General features: G+C 37.6%; 1 protein-coding gene across 8 annotated transcripts in view; it reads left to right on the forward strand.

Moving 5' to 3' along the window:
• The first annotated feature begins 1,336 nt into the window (after nucleotides 1–1,336).
• Epsti1 (epithelial stromal interaction 1) overlaps nucleotides 1,337–16,326 on the forward strand; it is an 86,156-nt gene continuing 71,166 nt past the window's right edge. For 2 of the 8 annotated variants that reach the window (XM_015484326.2, XM_048800962.1), the window contains exon 1: nucleotides 14,737–15,374. In XM_015484326.2, coding sequence (XP_015339812.2) covers nucleotides 15,230–15,374 — 145 coding nt within the window. In that variant the 5' untranslated portion in view covers nucleotides 14,737–15,229. Of the gene's footprint in view, nucleotides 1,652–14,733; nucleotides 15,375–16,326 lie in introns of those variants that run through there. The other 6 variants (XM_048800963.1, XM_048800964.1, XM_015484325.2 and 3 more) reach the window with 6 other exon arrangements.

Consider the following 16,326-nt stretch of genomic DNA (forward strand, 5'->3'; position numbering starts at 1 on the left):
GGGTAAGGACCATATGTTGAATTGGACTGCCTAACAGGCACGGTCCCTAAGCCACATTGCTTGTTGTTTAATTAAACAAAAAGGGGGAGATGGTGAGATCCACGGCCGAGTCTGTATGGCCCCTGGCATTTTGCCAACAGTATTGATTGACAGGCGGGGCATTACTATCCGCCTCTGCCACAACTTTTGAGTTCTCGTACTATTTTGGAGTTCTTGTGGGGATTTCTGGGGATTCCCCGAGAGTTCCCATTGGTTGGGGAAGTGCAGGAGGAGGGATTTCCGGGAGAGATATTTCCGGCTGGGGGTTTCTGGACAAGCCTCATTGCGTTTGGGAGGATTCCCCGGGAGCTGTGTGAAGTGTTTTCCTGCAGTTTAAAAATAAAGTTTGTTCCTGCTTCAGTGGCTCCAGATTTGCGCCCAGCCAGACTGCGGCACCATACCATGCAGAATTTACTACACACCATGGCATTTTAAGCCACCAAGCCGCTACCATAGCAGCTCTTGTGAACTTCCATGCCTTTTGTGGCTCACTCTTAATTGTCCCTTTTCTTGAATTAGGTTTTTCCTCTGTCTCGCTTAACACTTCTGCCCATAATTCATTTACTACGGGTGGCATTAGTATTTATTTACTAGTGTCCTAGAATACAGGAAGAGCCTTCTAGCATCTTTGTATAGCCAGCATTGTGACCATGGTGATCAGCCTGGCACAGATTGGAATCATCTGGGCATCTTTAAAAATGTTTTGTAGGCCCTGACTTACAAAAACAGTCTTACAAATCCATATTTTTTAAAAAAGTCACACCATAGTTAAATCATTGCATACTGTCCAGCACAGAGCAAATATTTAATATTTTTTGACCATCTGGTCAATTACTCAGCAAGGTTATCTAGAGAATCAACTCTATGTAGTCCTCAGCTTGCTTCTTTAGCTCCATGGGTTTTATTACCATTTTTCTTTTGATTTCACTTTCCATTTCCTCTAACTAGAAAGGACCTTCCTTGCAACAACCAAACAGCAGTTGTAACTGGAATCTCAAGGTAATATTGTTCACAGTTTCAAACATCTAACATTGACCCCAATTAGGGTTACCTGTTAAACCATTCTAAAGTACCCAGTAGCTTTGAGGCTTTGCCCTCACAAGTGTCTGGTGGATCCTAAGGATCCTTCTCAGCTCTCAGGTGGTTGTGAGACCTTAAGCCAACTCACCTGCAGCTGGGACAGTTAGCTCAGGGCGTGTTGGGGTGGGGTCGGGGCCCAGCTGTTAAACCTGCACTAAGGTCAGAGGGCGCCTGGGAGGAGCATAAATGGGGAAATTCTCCGGGGCGGGCGCAACCTGTGGCTAGTAGGGAGAAATCGAAACTCAGCTGTTAAAACCGCTGCCTCTGCTCTTTGGAATCCCCTCTGGAGACTCGCCCAGCGTCCCAGCCTGCATCCCTCCCGCAGCGCCGCGGCCCCGGACCAGGACCGCGGGCTCTGAACCATGTACACCCGCAGTAAAGTGGTGGGCTCCAGGCTCGGCGCCACCCCTGCCTCCCAGGACCCCAGTGGCGGGCGCGGGGAGCTGGGTCCCTTGCAAAGCCAGAGACAGGGTGTGGAGGCGGCCCCTGGGGCCCCTTCGCGGGAGAGCCTGGGCCACGCCGGCCAGAGGAGGTAAGTATTTAACCACCTGTGTTGGCGGGTGGGACCCCGGCAAGCGTGCTAGCAGGCACCGTCGTAGTCTTTGGAGCCCAAAAGCATAGGGGCCCAATAACAGAGTTTTTGAGAGAATGAAAAAAATTTGCATAAATGAAAACATCCAGGAATTACCTTATCCTACTCCAATCAGCCAGTTTGTGGTCCTTTACTGAATATCCCAACCCCGCCCCACTCTTCTTTTAAGAACATCCTTTTAGGCCAGCCTCAGCAACCTAGCAGAAACTCTGTCTTACTATGATAAATTAAAAATAACATAAAATGGGCTGGGGATGTAGCTCAGTGGGAGAGCGCACCTCCCCTCCCCCCATCCCCATTACTAAAAACAAAAATAAAAAGACATAGACACGGTTTTACTGTTTGTGACTGGCTCCAGAGGTGAAAGGGATGGGTGTGGAGAAATCTCTTATTAATTTTTCAATTGTCTTAAGTATTTATACTCCAACTAGGTATAAAAATAAGTATCCCCTAATTGTGTAAAACTATTGTGCTGTAAATGGAATCACCAGTCAGAAGTCAGGGTAAGGACCAGGAAGGGCTGTGATATAGAGCACAGAGAGGATCCAGATGTTGCCCTGGGGAGCAAGCTTTCATCCCAACCAGACGCCCGCATAGAGGAGCCTCCTGGGAGCAGAAGAGTGGGGCTAAGAGTGAGGATTGCAGGTGAAATGTGCCCTGAGCAGGGACAGATAAGTGGCATTTATTCTTAGTCTTTGGTTCAGGGACTGCAGGATCCTGGACACATTTAGTGTGCTGGGGGGTCATCTATCCTCTTCTTCCACCCAATGGAGGGAGCTCCTTTCACACTACCCTACGGTTTGTAAATACATTACTATCTTTGAAGTGCTGCCTCTGAATTGTAACTGTTCAGTCTCATGTGCAGTTTCTTCCTTTTCAGTTACTTCTTTTTCAGATGAAAGACAGACATTGGTTGCTAAGGAGTAGTTATAACCTTATGACCAATAAATAGTAGAATTTCTTTCATCCCTTGAATTCTGAAAGTATCAGGGCTTTAGCATTATTCAGCTTAGGGTTACCCTAAGATGGGGTGGATCATCTGTAAGTCAATTAGAGATTGCTGAATTTCTCTTCTCCTGAGAAGGAGAATTGGCATCTTGTTATAATAGAAGCTCATTAATTACATGTAACCTACTGACTATGAGTTGCCACATTTAATATCAGTTGAGGTCATGGATATGTGGTCTCATGTCCATGAGTGGTTAATGATAAAATAATTTACATGATATTTTTCTATTAAAAAGTATCTATTTAGATACAACCATTTGTATGCTTGTATCATAAGCATTAGCAGTTGTAGCTGTTTTCTTATTTGATTTACTTCAGAATCTTGCTGGACCAAATTGCTCAGAAAGGGGCAATTTTCTGATTAGTTATCCAGGATTCAGTACCCTGAAGACTTCATTGCATACTATTTCTAAGAAGATTTGCAAATAGACCATTAGAGAAATTCCTGGAAGACTTCAATTATCTCTCAATTTTTTTCTTTTTCCATGTGACTTAGTTGCGGTAAGCACAGCATGACAGGGTATATTCGTTTTTAGGTGCTTAGTATCTAAAATCCTGTTTGGGCCACTCTGAATTTTTCTTATGTCTCCATTACTTACTTATATCCATTTTCTTAGTTGACTCCTTTAATGGAAGTGGGAAATAAAGGAGAATAGTTGAGTGACAAATAACATCTCAGTAAACAACAGTAAAAAGTTAGGGTTTTATTTTGGGGTAAGAGAGAAATCAGAAGCAATTTAGAGAGGATAAAGTGCTTTAATAGTGAAATTCAGTTCATCCACAGTATGAACTTACTTTTATGATAGTGGGTTGAAATTTAGTCTTGTATGCATTCATTTGAGGAGCCCCATGTCAGGATTAGTAACATGGGCTTTGATGCTAGGTGACTTTGGGTTCAAGTTCTGATTCTGTCATTATTTGCTTTCTGAGATGAATAGATGCTTTATGCCTCAGTTTTCTCATTACTTGAAATAACACTAACCTTCAAGAAAATGTTCAGTAAATATTAGGAGCTTATAGCCTTGACTTTATTTAACAAATGTATTTTGACCAAGTACTATGCTGTCACCCTTAAATAGAATGACTGTGTTTTGAAAAAAAAACACCCATTTAGAACATCTACTTATATATATACAAAAATTGATGGCAGTCTGTTAAAACTGATGATTCCTGAGGACCTCTGATAGACTATCAGGCAAGCTTAGGTTCTTGATGATATTTGAATTTAAGTAATTATAAGTATTTACTAATTCATATTGTTTTCCCAGTTATTTTTACCTGATGATTATGTCCCTAAATTTCATATTCACACAGATTTAGAGAAAAAAAGCTTATATAAACTTCTAATTCAAAGTGATCATTTATCTTCCCCTCCAATATTTTGCTTGCTTGTATATATATTTCACTCATCACATCTAGATAGAGTCAGAGACATGGGGTTTTAACTTGATTTTTACCCCATTCTGGGCAATAGGCTCTTGCCTGTCCTAGTAATAGAGGTTTCACTTCATTCCAATACTTGTCTATTATCATAGCAGGATGTGGTCCTTTAGCTTGATGTTGTCTGAAGGAAATAAAAAGGTATTTTGAAAATGAAACCATAATGTAGAATTTTACTGTAGTTACCTTTAACATAATTTATATACAGATTTAGTTTACCTTAACATATTTGTGGCTGGCTTTATATGGAGTACTGTAGAGACTTAAAGATGAGCAATAATAGCAGCAAATCCTTATGTAGTGCTTACTGTGTAATGATGCATTTCACATACTCAGTCCTCACAACAGCCCTATAATAAGAGGATCTTTCGCTCTCGATAATTTTAAGCATAGGAATAAATAACCATTCAACAAAAAAGACCTTATGAAACTCACTGTCTAATTGATGGGGCAGACATTTATAAGGTAATTACATGAATAATCTTTATGTGTGGTATAAAGGAAAGCCAGGGTCTGAACTAGTCTTGGCAGCAGGAAATTCTTTCCTAAGAAGTCATGCCTGAGCTGCAACCTACAGGATGAGAAGGAGTGTGTGTGTGTGTGTGTGTGTGTGTGTGACCAAATATGTCATTTCAACACCAGCTAAATTCTGGCACCACTGTGTATCCTATAGTTCTATCCAATTCTGACCTCAACTGCCCAGTGTTAGTGCAGTTTCCACAAACTTAGGGTTCAGCCCACAAGACTGCCCCCAATTCAGACTTCAGACACCAGCTGCAAATGCAGTTGTCAGCCCGATAGATTGCAAATTTGGGGATTTCCCATAACCTTTCCCTTCCCCCAGGTTTGATAATTTACTAAAATGAATCAGAGCTCACAGAAACCACTATACTTAGAATTACAGTTTCATTATAAAGGATCCAACTGAGAAATGGCCAAGTGGAAGAGATAAGAGCAAGGTACCGGAGGCAAAGATGAAGGGTGCTGTGCAGACGGTGTCTGTGCCCAGTCTGGGTAGGCCACCCTCCCAGCACCTTGATGCATTTACCAACTGGGAGCTCCCCAAACGTGGGGTCTCAAGAGTTGTAGAAGCTTCATTATATAGGTGTAATTACCCAAATCACTGGCCATTAGTGGCTGAACTCAATCTCTACCCCTGTTACCTGCTCAGATTGGGTTAGGGGCTGGAAGTTTTAACTGTTTAATCACATAGTTGGTTTTCCTGGCCACCAGCCTCCATCCCCAAAATATCCAGAGATCCCCACCATGAGTTCTTTCATTAGCATACAAAAATTAATGGTCACTCAGAATTCTGAGGGTTTAGGGAGCTTGATGCTGGCCTAGGGGACAATGATTATGTATTTTTTTTTTTTTAAATAAGAGTTTATATGGCCTCTGTGGCAGTCAGAGAAACTTGTCATTCAGATCTTCTCCTTCAAGAGAACTTAACTGTGGGGAATAGAGTCAGTTGACATCCCCAGCTGCTGCCTTTTGCCTCTGTCACACCCTTGGCCCCAGTGCTTACTTATGCTGCCATCTTCCCAGCCGGGTCTGGGCATCACAGGTTCTAGTGCCAGCCTGACTCCCTACTAACCCAGCCAACACTTTTTTTTTAATATTTTTTTTTTAGGTGTATATGGACACAACACAATGCCTTTATTTTTATGTGGTTCTGAGGATCAAACCTGGGTCCCACCTGTGCTAGCCGAGCTCTCTACAGCTGAGCCACAACCCCAGCCCACTTTCTTTTTTTGTACTGGGGATTGAACTCAAGGCCACTCTACAATTGAGCCACATTCCCAGCCCTGTTTTCTATTTTATTTAGAGACAGGGTCTCACTGAGTTGCTTAGCACCTTGCTTTAGTTGAGGCTGGTTTTTGAACTGGTGATCCTCCTGCCTTAGCCTCCGAAGCTGCTGGGATTACAGGAGTGTGCCATCATGCCTGGCCCGGCCAAGACTTTCTAAGAACTGTGTAGCACTCTGAGGCTCTTTCTTTTTTTTTTAAATTTTTTTATTGTTGGTTGTTCAAAACATTACATAGTTCTTGATATATCGTATTTCACACTTTGATTCAAGTGGGTTATGAACTCCCATTTTTACCCCGTATACAAATTGCAGAATCACATCAGTTACACATCCATTGATTTACATATTGCCATACTAGTGTCTGTTGTATTCTGCTGCCTTTCCTATCCTCTACTATCCCCCCTCTCTGAGGCTCTTTCTACTCACCCTTTCTTCCTTCCTCTCAGCCCTTCTCTTGTTCTCAGGCTTTCCTGCCTACTCCTGCTTCTTCCCCTTTTATCCTCCACAGGCACTCCCCTAGTCCATCTCTTGCTTGTCTAACCCCATCTTGGTGTCACCTCCTCAGAGGGCTCAAAGTGGCACAGTCTCTGGGATACACCATAACCAAATCACAATAGTGTGGATTCTCTATGTCCGTTGTTGGCATACTATCTGTGCATATTCAGGAAACCCACTCTTTTTTTTTTTTTTTCATTTCTTCCCTTGGGGACTAGGGGATATTCCCCAGCTCTGCTTGGGGGGAAGGAAATAACCCATGGAACTGAAACTTTTCCTTCCCTTTATTCCCAAACTTTCAAAGGAGATGAGGGGGAGATTAAAGGACAGCTTGGTAAGAGCACTTATGAATGGCCAATTCCTTATTTCTCTTTTTCTGTCTTTAAAAAGCATTGTGTTTGTTTTGCATTTTGTAAGATGAAATGTAAGGTGGGATATATGTTAATGAGGTCATTAAGTTTTAATATTTATTTTTTTATATATTGAAACATTGAAGTATGGTTTTTTCCATCTAAGACAGAACTTAAATTATTCTTGACTCACCTTGTTACATCTGAACTTGTTATGGAAAAATCATCTTAGCACATTTTGTCTCATGGCCCCAGATGTGGAACTCCTATAAAACTTAAATATGGTGTATAACATGCAACTGTATAATAATATTAGTTAATATATAAGCTATAAATTATGACTTCCAACCCATTTTAATGCACCTGTGTCAGTTTCATTGAAATAGTCACAGAATTGAAAACTTGGGACTTAATGGGTTAAATTAAGTGCAAGTTTTTGCAGAGTTATTTGTATCCATGAGAACTGCTTTCACTATTTCTTCCTCACCGCAGCACTCCAGATTTCAATTTCCTCTCTCCATATGATTATGAGGAAATGGGCTTTTGCCCATAGATGCTAAATGGCATGAAAGCATCGGCTTATTACTCTTTCCTGGAGATGAAGAACTGGATAATGCTGGCATTCCTTTCAGTGTTATGAAATAATAGTCCATCGGAAGAGAAGATCTGTGATTGATGCTAATGAGTAATCTTCCTGATGGCTCAATATAGGTAGTTTTTCACTGGGGAATTATTTAACTCAATCCCTAGACAAGGCTCATAAGCATTCAGGAAGTTTTGTAAAGTAACAGATAGTATTTAACCCCTAATGATATAATGATATGGTTCTATAAACTGAGTAGGGGTCTTGACAATTACCAAATCTAATACCTAACTAATTAGTAGTGCCCTGCCTATTTAACTTATTTTTGAAATGATAAATGTAACAAAGCATTGTAACTCTGTGGTAGTATAAAGTAAATTAGTTGTGCTTAGAATAGTTAAACTGAGGATCTCTGAAAATCCAAAATAAACAAAATAACAATCAGTACTTCATGTATCTCAAATGTTTAACTGTGTGCTAGATCCTGAGCTAAGTATGTTACATACATTATTGAATTTTATCTTTACAATAAACACTTTGCCATTTCACACAAGTTGAGGAAGAGAAAACGTTCTCATTGCTTTTCTTATTCATAGAGTCAGTACTCAAACCTAACTCTGTCTACCAAAGTCTTGTTCATGTCTATTAGAGCTGGAGGAAAGAGTGATACTGTAGCTAGCTGATGTCCTATTGTTTTATTTTCACATCAAGAAGAGAAAGAGAGTGTTAATATAGGAACAGTAATATGAAGTTTATTAATGACTGTAGGGGAAAAAAGATCTCTTTCTTTATTCATCCCTAGCATCATGTTTGAGACTCCTATAACAAAAGACAAATTAACAAGTGGAAAGCAGACAAATTTATTTAATGTCAATTTTTAAATTTTTTAAAATTGTAGATGGATACAATAACTATTTTATTTATTTGATTTTATGTGATGTTGAGGATTGAACCCAGTGTCTTACTCGTGCTAGGTGAACACTCTACCACTGAGCCACACCCCAGCCCCTAATGTAAATTTTATATGAGCTGGGAGCCTTCAGAAATGAAGACCCCAAGAAACATATAAACCTTATTTTTATGCTTGGACCTGATGAAAGGTCGACTCTCATGTAGAGGTATGATTGGTCGAAGGGGGTATAATAATAACTTCCTTTTGTTTAATGGTAATAAACTGGGGAATCTCAGCAAGCCTAAATGTCAGATTCTTCTTTTGTCTCTCTGCCTTCATTCATTTCCTCTTTTCCTCTGGGTATAGGAGGATTGCTCTGAAATGACCGGCTTTAGAGAAATGTCAGAGAATTCTGACATTCTGGCCCCCTTCAAGAGATGAGTGATAGGGAAGGTCAGAGAGATATTCCTGTCTCTGCTGTGTGCTCAAATGCCAAGGTGCCAACGCAGCTTTAAAATGATTTAGATAGAAAAGTAGCTTGCAAGAGCTAAGTTTCTGTGGGGATCTTCTTTTCTGCTATTTCCCACAAATAACAGAGAGCTCCTGCTTGATCAGTTCTTTCACTGTCACTGTTTCTGAGCAACCTCAACCACATAGTATCTTGCAGTAATTTTTCAGACTCCTGACCATAGCCTACTGTGAGCAATTCATTTGACATCATGACCTAGTATGTGCTTGAGTATATACGAGGGTATATATAACTGCAAAGAAATTTCACAAAACAATTCTCACTCTTGGCACATGTGATGCACTCTGACATTTTCTATTGTTGTTCATTAAAAATAAATCTATTGAATTTATTTCATAACCCATTAGTAGGTTACCACCTACAGTTTGAAAAGCATAGTTCTATACGTGGCAGAAGAGATTGAGTGGATGGAGAGAAAAGACATTTTAGTTTGATTAAATCAAATTTACCTTCCTGTTTATGCAGGAGGGTAGAAATTATGGTCCTGTTTAGAATGAATTTTCAACTTTTCTCCCCAGTATGGTATGCATTTGCAGTCTGCCAAGTCTTGGGGAGCAATCATTTTTGTTCAAATACAGTATCATCAAAAATGAATGGACATTTTTCAAAAAGTCTTTGACAGCTGAAACAGTGAAACAATAAATCAACAGGATGATGAAAGCTTGAAAATACATAATACCTATAATGATCAGTAGAAGCAGGGAAGAAATGAGGGAAAAAATGAGACTTAGTTTAATTACACAGTAAGGTTACTTACTTCAAAGTCAGCAGAGTGCTGTAAGGTTATACATATTGTTAAGGTTAATTGCATCTACTCAGAACATATTTGAATCTGAAACAAAAGCTTAAGAGAAAAGAAAAATAATCAAAGGGAGAAGACTGCCTTTGAAGAGTCTGTTCTACATTAGAGCATCAGCTGATGGTGTTTTCTTTGTTCTGTAATGTTTGTAATCCCCCCACACATCCACACACCAAATATGAAGACTTAAAAGGCAATCCATTAAAGTCCTGTAGAAAAACTGAAGACATTTACCATCATTAAAATTCAAGGGCTAGTATTGTCCAGTGTTTGTTTTAATAAGGTATTAGTGAGAGCAGAAACATCATTCTACCTAATCTTGTAAGAATATCTGAGCCCCTTTCTTAAGAAATACTTACTTCAAATATTTACCCATTAAAAAAATCTTTGAACTACTTTTTCCTGATTATAACAGAACATATTTGAATGTAAAATACCTGCTTGTTAAAAATCTCAGACATGTCCAAAATAATATAGAACGTGAAAGTTCCCTGTAATTCTGACTAGAAATAAACATTTTAAAGGCTATTTACACTTTAAGTGTTTAAATCCTTTTTAGTATAAAGAGATCTTTATTTTTAGGTGTAGGTTGCTTTCTTTGACTCCTTAAGCCAAGTAGAAAATCTTAGACCCCTTATGCCCTTTGGTTTCTACAGCCAAGAGAAAGTAATATGCAGAAGACATTCTTTCTAATCTTTATTTTAAAATGTGATTGCTATCTACCACATAGGCAGATAACTGTTTTTCACATTGCTTTATTTCTTAGTTGTACAAGGAAACAACCCTTGTCCTTACAGTGGAATCTTGGATAATATCTCCTATGTCATCCCTCTAAAAATGTTTAATCATGAGGAAAAAGAATTTCCTTAAATCCAGATTGTGAGGCATTCTAGAAGATGATTTAGTGGGACCCTTCCAAAATGTCAGTCATGAAAGGAAGAAAAAAATCAAAGAAATTGTCTTAGATCATGAGTCTACAGACATGCATAACCCATAATGGGATCCATTATGTGGTGGGCATAGTGAGGAATATTGAAATTGAAAGGATTTGGAAATTTGAATATAAGTAGGTAATGCTGTATTAATATTAAGTTCCTTGAGTGTGATAATGTTATTATGGATAAGTAGGAGAATGTCGTTGCTCCTTGGAAATACAAGCTAAAGTATTTGGGGACGATATGTTATGACCCTGAACTTACTTTCATATAGCTCAGAAAAAAAAATTAGGTGAGAAAAAATGTGTAAGACATTAACAAATTGGTAAATATAAGTCAATACTTGTTAATGGCTATTCAGTTTACTAATATTTAAATTTTGCTTGTTAGGCTTAAAATTTAAGATTACAAAGTTGGAGAAAAAATAGTTCTGGGTAATATCTGCCCCCTTTTCTCATTTTCTCTTTTAGAAACTGGAAAACTTAAGACATGGTTTGTCATGGAGCTGAATGCTTCCTTCACTGTAGGTATATTTCAATATGTTGAAGAACAAAGTCTGGACTCAGAATTATGCTACCATTTGAAAAGGAAGGATAGCTCTTTAAAAGAGATACTTATCAATACCACTTTGTTTCATGGACTAGATCTTATTACTCCTGTGACATAGGACAAGACTTAGGAATCAGGATACTGAATTTAGAGAAGAGCAGGATTTTGATATTAGAGGGAAGAGTCAGAACTATGGCTGTATGTAAAAAAAATGGAAAAACTAAAATAAAAACATATATATATATATATATATATATATATATATATATATACACATACACACATATATAGATGCACATATGTCTACATATACACGTATACATTTATATATGTAAAGATGAAGCAAAGTGATTAAATCAAGCATGAAAAGGTGTACTAGTGATTCTATTATATACAATAAAATAGGTGTCATCATTACATATAAAGTAGATGTTCTCCATAGTCATCTTACACAGGCTTTATGTCCTTCCTATAAAATAAATCTGAAGTTAGATTAGTACAGGGATGATACAGTACAAATAACAGGCAATCAGAACACTTGTTATTTTACAGTATTGTTCTAAGCACTTTATATGCATACCTTATTAGGTAGATAGTTGTTATCCCCATTTTACAGTTAAAAAATAGAAAAATTAATTTGTTCAAAATATGTAATTAGGAAGTAGGAGAATTAGGGTTTGAAGCCAGGCAGTGTGGCATAGATTAGTATTAATAGGTGATTTTACAGACGGCCAGACTTCTTCTTTCTCTGATGAAATCCTTATGTATAACTTCCATATTCAAGATGCCACATTGACCAAGATAGCTGTTTGAGAACTTAGTTACCACTTTAGCCTTTCAGGAAGGGGGAAAGCAACAAAAAAGCTTTTCTTATCTATCTTCATTTAAAAGGACTTTTAAATAAATTCCTTTTAATGGCTTCCACTTACATCTTAGTGTCCTAAACTTAACCACATTTTTACACCTAGCTATAAAGATTGAAGACTACAGTCTTTTAATTGGTCACATCATCAGCCTGAGTAATACAGGAGTGCTGTTAGTAAGGAGGAAGTGAGAAGGAATTTTGGGAAGGACCAGCATCTCTTCTAGTTTAAGAATTGAGGTGAGTCAGGCATAAGTGGAAATAAATAATATGATCAAGCTATCTTTTGGACTTTGGAAATGCAAATGGGATATCTAAGGAAGAAAAATTTAAATGCAGTTCACCCTGAATAGCTTCGGAGAACTATAAGAATTTTCTTCTGGATAATGGTCTGTGCAAAGCTTTTTGCTTTGTACATCCTGCAGGAGTATTAATAATAGTGAATATTTGAAAAACTGAAATTGGTTATATTATAGTACATACATATTGTGAAACACCATATAGCTATTTAGTATTAAGCGTGTTATATGTATAATTAGAGAAACCACTTACAAATGGAAGCAAGATATGCAATTGTACTTAAAATATGATTGCAAACTAATATACTATGTAGAAACATCGATTGGTTGGAAATTTGCCCAAATAAAACCATAATTTAAAAAAATAAATAAAACCATAATTTATGAGGCAAGATTATGAGTGACTTAAATGTTCAAAAAAAGGTTTTTGCATTTTCTTCTATATTTCTTTCAAAATTTGAAATGAAAAATTCATTTTTAAATGCACAGTTTGATATCTATCTATATCTATATATGTGTGTGTATATATATATATAATTTATATATTTTAATTATAAAAGAGTATATATATATATATATATATATATACACTCATCACTCTATCTTGCATTTCTGGTTTTCTCTTAAGTCATAGATAACTTGAGGAGCAATAGATTAAGACATGGACAGAATCAGCTTATAGTGGCACACACCTGTAATCCCAACTACCCAGGAGGCTGAGGCAGGAGGATAGCAAATTCAAGGCAAAATAAAAAATAAAAAGGACAGGGGATGTAGCTCAGTGGTAGACAGTTCATAGTTTCAATCCCCAGTACCCTTCCTCAGAATTTATTATTAATTATAAAAGAGGATACAATAGCCCCATTGATGGGTGGTTTTTATGCAAATACCAATTTTCTTATCATTAAGCTATTCCTCCCCGCCCCCCAGTACTAGGTCTTGGTAGGCAAGCATTCTACCATCCCCTCTAAGCTATTCCAAAAGGAATGTTAATCCTTACTATTCTCCTCTTCGAAAAGGCAGTCCTTCTTGGGATTCTTACATTCTTTTGCTGAATGTGTCATGTCCTACCACTCTTTAACCTTAGTTATCCCTTAGGGTTGTTTACCTAGCTGGCAACCTTGAGAGATGAGGTTCACTCTCCCCAAGACAAAACACCAGGCTTGCTATTACCTGCTATAAAATTGGTGGTTCCCCAAACTTAATGTTTCTCATTACTGAGATTTATTAGTGCAAATAGCATGTATGTAGCATTCATTATGTTGCCCCCATAAGACCTTGGGCCAGAGAAAACAGATGTAAATAAACTGATGGTCTTATTGCTTGTTGTGCTGTGAGTGATCAAGTCTTCATCTCTGACCTAGGAGTCTCTTCTGCCAGCATCCATGAAACAGTAATGGGTTAATTTATTCACTTGAAAGTCAAATCAAATCAAATCCCAGACCTGACACCTCTATGTTCTGAAAATATGATTTCCTTATAGCCACTTTTATTGAGGAAGCTATTTTAGATATATTGCAATTATAGCTACCAACTGATCCCCATCTCTACTACTATCCTTGGTTTGGGACCTCTTAAAAATGGTGGTTGTCCGCAGTATTGTATTTCATATACTTTTTTTTTTTTTTTGGTACTGAGGATTCAACTCAGGGGCACTCAACCACTGAGCCACATCCCCAGCCCTATTTTCTCTTGTACTTAGATACAGGCTCTCACTGAGTTGCCTAGTACCTTGCTTTTGCTGGGGCTGGCTTTGAACTAGTGATTCTCCTGAGCAGCTGGGATCATATATATTTTTTTGGTATGTTTAGTGCAAATCCTTCTTGTTAACTTTTTTTTTTTCATCTATATTTATGTGGATGTGTTTTTAAGTGAAGAAATACAATAACACAGGTCCACATTGTACAGTTACGCAGATTGATAACTGCACAGACTTGCCCAGCTAAGGTGAAAATTGTTAACTGAAATATATACCAAGCTATGTGCCCCACTATGGGGTTACTTCCTCCACTTGAAAGAAGGGCACAAATTTCTGATTCACATAAATTTTTGGTATCTTACTAAGATGGGGAATGCCTGGATTGTGTGTATGCATATGTCCCTCTTTCTTTATTTCCATAAAGGCATCCTATAGAACGAAAGCCCTGATGATTTCTTGCTTGCTTGTTTATCTTTACCTTCTGGGTGTCTATTTTGGCCCTCTATCAGGGACTGTTAGTTATACTGATGAAAAACTAAGCAACTTCACATAACCTTCTTGGGTATGCAGATCATGTTTTTAGGCTATATAGTTTCCAAGACCAAAGAGGATTCATGAGCCCTCTTAACCTGCAAGATGTGGAATCCTGGATCGGGGTGGTGTAACAGGCTTGGGATCAAGGGTGATTTGCTCAGCCTGATCGTAATTTTATTTGTTTTGGGGTAGGGGTGGGGATATTTAGTCTGTTCAAAAAGAACTTTAGGAAAATCTAATGCCTCAAAAATTTTGGCTCATGTTGGTTAAAAACTGTAAACTTCAGATTCCTGCATTGAAAATCATGTAACAAAAATCAATATGGAATCACATATGTAGAAAAATATCCAATGCCTGATATCCCAAATTCTTTTTTCTCAGTTTATACATACCTAAGGATAAGATATTCATGAACTATGAAAAAGATCAAGCCAATTTTTTTGTAGGATAGTAGACTTTGTATGTCTACTATTCTTCTTGAAATTATCTGCAACTTAGTTATCTACCTCTTTCTAAATTTTTACTTTTGGCTACATTACTTTTTCAGTTAAACCACTGCTGTTCCTAATTAGAAATTTAAATTACATCTGGTGCAGTTTGTACACATCAGGGGATATATTTATGTAATACTCTTAGTCAGCCAAGATACTTTTCATAAATTCAATGTAACATTTTTTTAATAGAGCGCTTATTGATGAGATGTTATTAAAAAAATTGTGCAAAAATGTACACGTGAGATGCAGTTGTGTAACTCAGAGAAACCTCACAAGGAAAATGTCTTTTCTCCTGTTTTTTTCCTCTATGGCACAGAAAGATATTTTTCTTTGTCTTGGGCTAGTCTTTCAGATGTTCCCCCTTTAGTCTGTCTCACAGATGTGTGCTGTCGGGAAGTGAAAGCAATCTCACCAATTGAGACATTTCATTAAATTTCAATGAGATAATTGAGGGAACTCATTTTCAAAAATATATATTTGTTTCAGTGGCTTAAATGTTGCTTAATCAGGAAATGAGCAGAATGCTAAATCTAGGTAGCTTAGTCTTGTACAGATCGACAGCTCAGGAGTCAGCCTGTTGAAAAGAAATGCCACTGAGGTTGAAAACAGCAAAGGCCTTTGCTGCGGGTGGAAACTAATTGGTCGAAAACATTAATAAATCATACTTGATATTAATGTCCAGAAAAAAGCTATGAGAAGGGATGAATATTTTTATCTACCAAGCATTACACTCTTCCACATGATATTAAAAAGTAAAAAGCATATCCTTAGTCTAAAGCTCCTTTTTCTTATTGCAAGAATGAGGAATAAAAGCTAAATTACTTGGCATGGCTTTCTTGTGTATACTTTAAATGTTTTAGATTTGGCATGTTCAGTCAATAAAATATTGCTGCAAGTGTTACCCAGGAATTCTCTTAACATAAAATGTGCATTACTAGGAGCACTGTTGGGGTTATGCTGAGATTGCTTTTGATTAAAAACTCTTAAATCCAGGGCTAGGAATTTTTTTCCCTCTTTTTTCCTGTACCTGTTCTGTGTATGGCTGCCTGTATCCTATACACAAGGGACAGAGATTGTGTGCTATAGTCCTAAGACTAAAGATATTAGTGTGTCATAGGTAGTATACTTAATTAGATTTGATATTACAGAATATAGTCTTGGATAAACAGATTGATATTTGTTTCTAAATCTTTTCCAAAATTTCCATGGAATATTCATTCTTAGCAAACTCCTGGCAAGGAAACCTTGTGCCAATTCAGAGCCTGTCCTTAAAGACTTAACTTTCTATTTTCCAACTGTTTTTTTTTCCCTAAAGAATTTTTACTCCTCTGTGGTCTCTG

Source organism: Marmota marmota, unplaced genomic scaffold, assembly GCF_001458135.2.
Source record: "Marmota marmota marmota unplaced genomic scaffold, marMar, whole genome shotgun sequence".
Taxonomy (NCBI): Eukaryota; Metazoa; Chordata; class Mammalia; order Rodentia; family Sciuridae; genus Marmota; species Marmota marmota.